Below are 3535 nucleotides of genomic sequence, written 5' to 3'. Positions count from 1 at the left end.
TGCGTACTTTCCCCTGTATCTGTCGAACGACTTGTTTGCCACACGTATAATATGATCTGTACAGGACGTACGTCCGCAGTATCCACCTCATTACGCAAGCTAGTTAGCTAGCACCGGTCATGGAATTATGGCGTACGTACAATATATATAGCCAGCCGTAGAAAGCAAGTCTGATGGCGACGATCGAGGGCATGCACACATCTGCTGGCCGGCCCTGTAGATGGGTAGCAACGCAGGAGGCCCTCCTCCTGCACGTACGTACGTACGTCGTACTTCCCTGGCCATTACCAGATCACATCTCATGAATATATGCGTGAACAGTACACCCCGGGCCGGCCAGGCCCGGTGTCACACACGGTGCGGGCCATGCATGCATGTACGCGCCACCTTCCCTCTGGCTCACATGCACATTATACATGCGTGCTACGTACGTACGTGCGTACCCCCTCGATCTCGATGGATCGACCCATCTTCTCCAAGGCACACATGCAACAGTGTCGTACTCGTACGCGATGAAGCTATAGAAAGCTCGAAGACGGTGGTAGTGGTGCTGGCGCACAGTGTTGTTGTAACCCTACCGCGCGCCGGGCCAGTGGATACGGAGGCGAGCAGTGGAAAAACGGTGGCCGGAGACATAACGCCAGCAGCAGCTATCACCGCCCCCCTCACCAAACTCCAATTAAAGTCCATCGCTCCCATCCCCAGCACAGCACAGCCCCCCTAGCTAGCTACCCATAGCCTTTGCTAGTTTTCCTTGTTGATGGACAGATACAGCTTGATCCCCCTCTCTCCCTCGCCCTCTCCCTCTCTCTCTCCTGGCCAGCGAGATTCATCGGTCCATATAACCGGAAACGCACTCCACCCTCGCTCCTCACCACTCGTTCGTGCGTCCATGGAACCCTAGACGAGAAGTACGCACCCTCCACTCCCACCTAGAGCTCCCTCCCATCAGAAACAAGCTGCTTGGAGACCCATCGATCCGTCGAGCTCCACCACGCGGCATATCACACCACACGCCCCCCCATGGCGCACGCTTGTCCCCGGAGCTCGGTCGATTCCACAGCCTCAAGCCAGTGAGTGAGCGACCAAGTCCGGCCGGCCGGGACACTGTACTTGCACCGCGTCCTGGCTTCCATTCCTAACCCCTTTCCGGCCGTGTTCTCTGCTCTCTCTAGCGGATAAATTAAGCGGCCGCGAGGATGATGAACCTGCCAGCCGCAGCTGGGAACTCCTGCGACGAGTTCGGCTATGGGGCTCCCGACCCGCCGCCGCCGTCGCTTTTCCCGATCATGGACCACCAGGAGGGGGGCGGCGGCATCCATAGGGAGCACGACCACCACCACCACCACCACCTCGGTGGTTACAGCCTCGAGCCCAGCTCGCTGGCGCTCCTCCCCCCGTCCAGCCACGCCACCATCGCCGCCCACAGCCCCCACGACATCCTCCAGTTCTACCACCACCCCACCTCGCACCACTATCTCGCCGCCGCCGCGGCAGGTGGCAACGGCAGCCCCTACGGCCAATTTGGCGGCGGAGGCTCCGCCGGCGGCTTCCAGTCGTACTACCACCAGCAGGTGGGGACGGGCGCGCCCGAGTACTACTTCCCCACCTTGGTCAGCTCCGCGGAGGAGAACATGGCGAGCTTCGCGGCCACGCAGCTCGGGCTCAACCTCGGCTACCGGACCTACTTCCCGCCCAGAGGCGGCTACACCTACGGCCACCACCCGCCCCGGTGCCAGGCCGAGGGCTGCAAGGCAGACCTCTCCGGAGCCAAGCGCTACCACCGCCGCCACAAGGTCTGCGAGCACCACTCCAAGGCGCCCGTCGTCGTCACCGCCGGCGGCCTCCACCAGAGGTTCTGCCAGCAGTGCAGCAGGTTAGTAGTCACACTTGATACTATATTAATTCGCCATCCATTTCGCCGGAATTCGTTGATGAATTGCGTGTCTGATCGACCGATTTGCTATTCTAAAGAGAGATGGATAGGTCTTGTAGAGCCGTGTTGAGTTGGAAAATGATCTCCCTTTAGTGAATCATGACTTGCATTTAAGTGATCTGCAAGTTGCATTCAGTTTGATTGAATGGTTTGGAACCGGAAACAATCCACCTCATCCTGTTAGCTCGTTCGATCGCAAAAATAGCCTTCAAATTACCCATTTAGTTCGATTGAATGAGTAGGAAAGTTTTGAGATCTTATTAGTTTGAGCTACTGGATCGTGATACCAACATCGATCACCTCGAGCAATTGCATTTTAGTTGAGAAAAATAAACAAAGACGAAATTATGGCCTCCAAATTGATGTTATATTTCTTTACTACATTTTCTGTTACCCTTTTTTTAGCTGGATCTTAGAAGTATCGAATCTACATTGCACCTAGTTAGATTCCTCTTCCACGGTCGTTCCTACAGTACCTGTCCGACGCTTAACTGCTAGATCGAAACAAAACAAATATGAGCGAAAATTTCGCATACCCTGTTGTTTCACTGTTCTCCCTCAATAAATTCCAAAGGAAACAGTAGCTACTAAGCAAAGAAACAACTGGTGTACTGTACAATACACCTCACCACAGCAAACCCCTCGATTACTAGGAGTTGGAAATTTTGCAATGAACAATTTTGGCCCTTTTAGCGATGTCATACACTGCCAGACGTCATACTTTTTTTTTATAAAGGGAGTCTTTTATTAACTTACAATGAAGTATCAGGAGAATACAAAACACAATGAGTAACACTTGGTCTCTGCATAGTTAATATGCACACAGCCAACACCAACACACACGCAAATGATCAGACCGGCAAAAAGCAAAGCCAGACGTCATACTGGTTGTGCACTCATGCTGCTTGACTGATCACACAGCGGAGAGCCGAGTTACGCCGTAAGACTTGGCTTGACAATCTACATGTGGGCAAGCAAGATTCATCGCTTTATTTGCATGTAATGTATATGTAAACATTTCAGGCTCTACAATTTTGTATTACCTTCGTTCCGAATTACTTGTCTTAAATTTATCTAGACACATATGGGTGTATCTAGATAAATTTAAGACAAGTAATTCAGGACGGAGAGAGTACTTGTTAGTAGTGCACAATTTTAAGTAGCTCAATTTACAGATTAGAATGTGCAAAATCATAATAAGTCAGAATTTATTTTTACAATAAACTGACAGATTATGTGATGCTCCGTGATTCAACCATCCAAATATGATTAAAGATTCATGTGATCTCCTCCTTTCTACATATTTCGCTCTGCCTTTACTTGACAAGTGTCATCCATGTGTCACATGTAGGGAACACTTATACGCAGACATGCTGTCCTTTGAGTTGCTCCTTCTTTCTCTCCTCCTTTGCTTGCGCCCTCCTTGCCATTTATTTTTGCTTCACTTCTCCTTCGCATGCATGTTTGAGTGGTTACTTCAAACAGTGTGACCTGTCTGTAGATGCATTGGCCTCCTAAAGTCAGAGAAGCATGGCTACTTTCTCCCTAAGTATTGCAAAAGTTTGTACCACGTACGAACGTACGTACGTACCACCACAG

General features: G+C 51.1%; 1 protein-coding gene across 2 annotated transcripts in view; it reads left to right on the top strand.

Moving 5' to 3' along the window:
* The first annotated feature begins 753 nt into the window (after positions 1 to 753).
* The window catches only part of LOC119365992 (squamosa promoter-binding-like protein 8), a 5241-nt gene continuing 2459 nt past the window's right edge, over positions 754 to 3535 (top strand). For both annotated transcript variants that reach the window (XM_037631655.1, XM_037631654.1), the window contains exon 1: positions 754 to 1876. In XM_037631655.1, the coding sequence (XP_037487552.1) occupies positions 1200 to 1876 (677 nt within the window). In that variant the 5' untranslated portion in view covers positions 754 to 1199. The remainder of the gene's footprint in view (positions 1877 to 3535) is intronic.

The sequence above is a fragment of the Triticum dicoccoides genome, chromosome 2B (genome assembly GCF_002162155.2).
Source record: "Triticum dicoccoides isolate Atlit2015 ecotype Zavitan chromosome 2B, WEW_v2.0, whole genome shotgun sequence".
NCBI classification, from domain to species: domain Eukaryota; kingdom Viridiplantae; phylum Streptophyta; class Magnoliopsida; order Poales; family Poaceae; genus Triticum; species Triticum dicoccoides.
The sequence above is the reverse complement of the archived record's forward strand: the minus strand, read 5'-3'. Positions and strand labels throughout refer to the sequence as shown.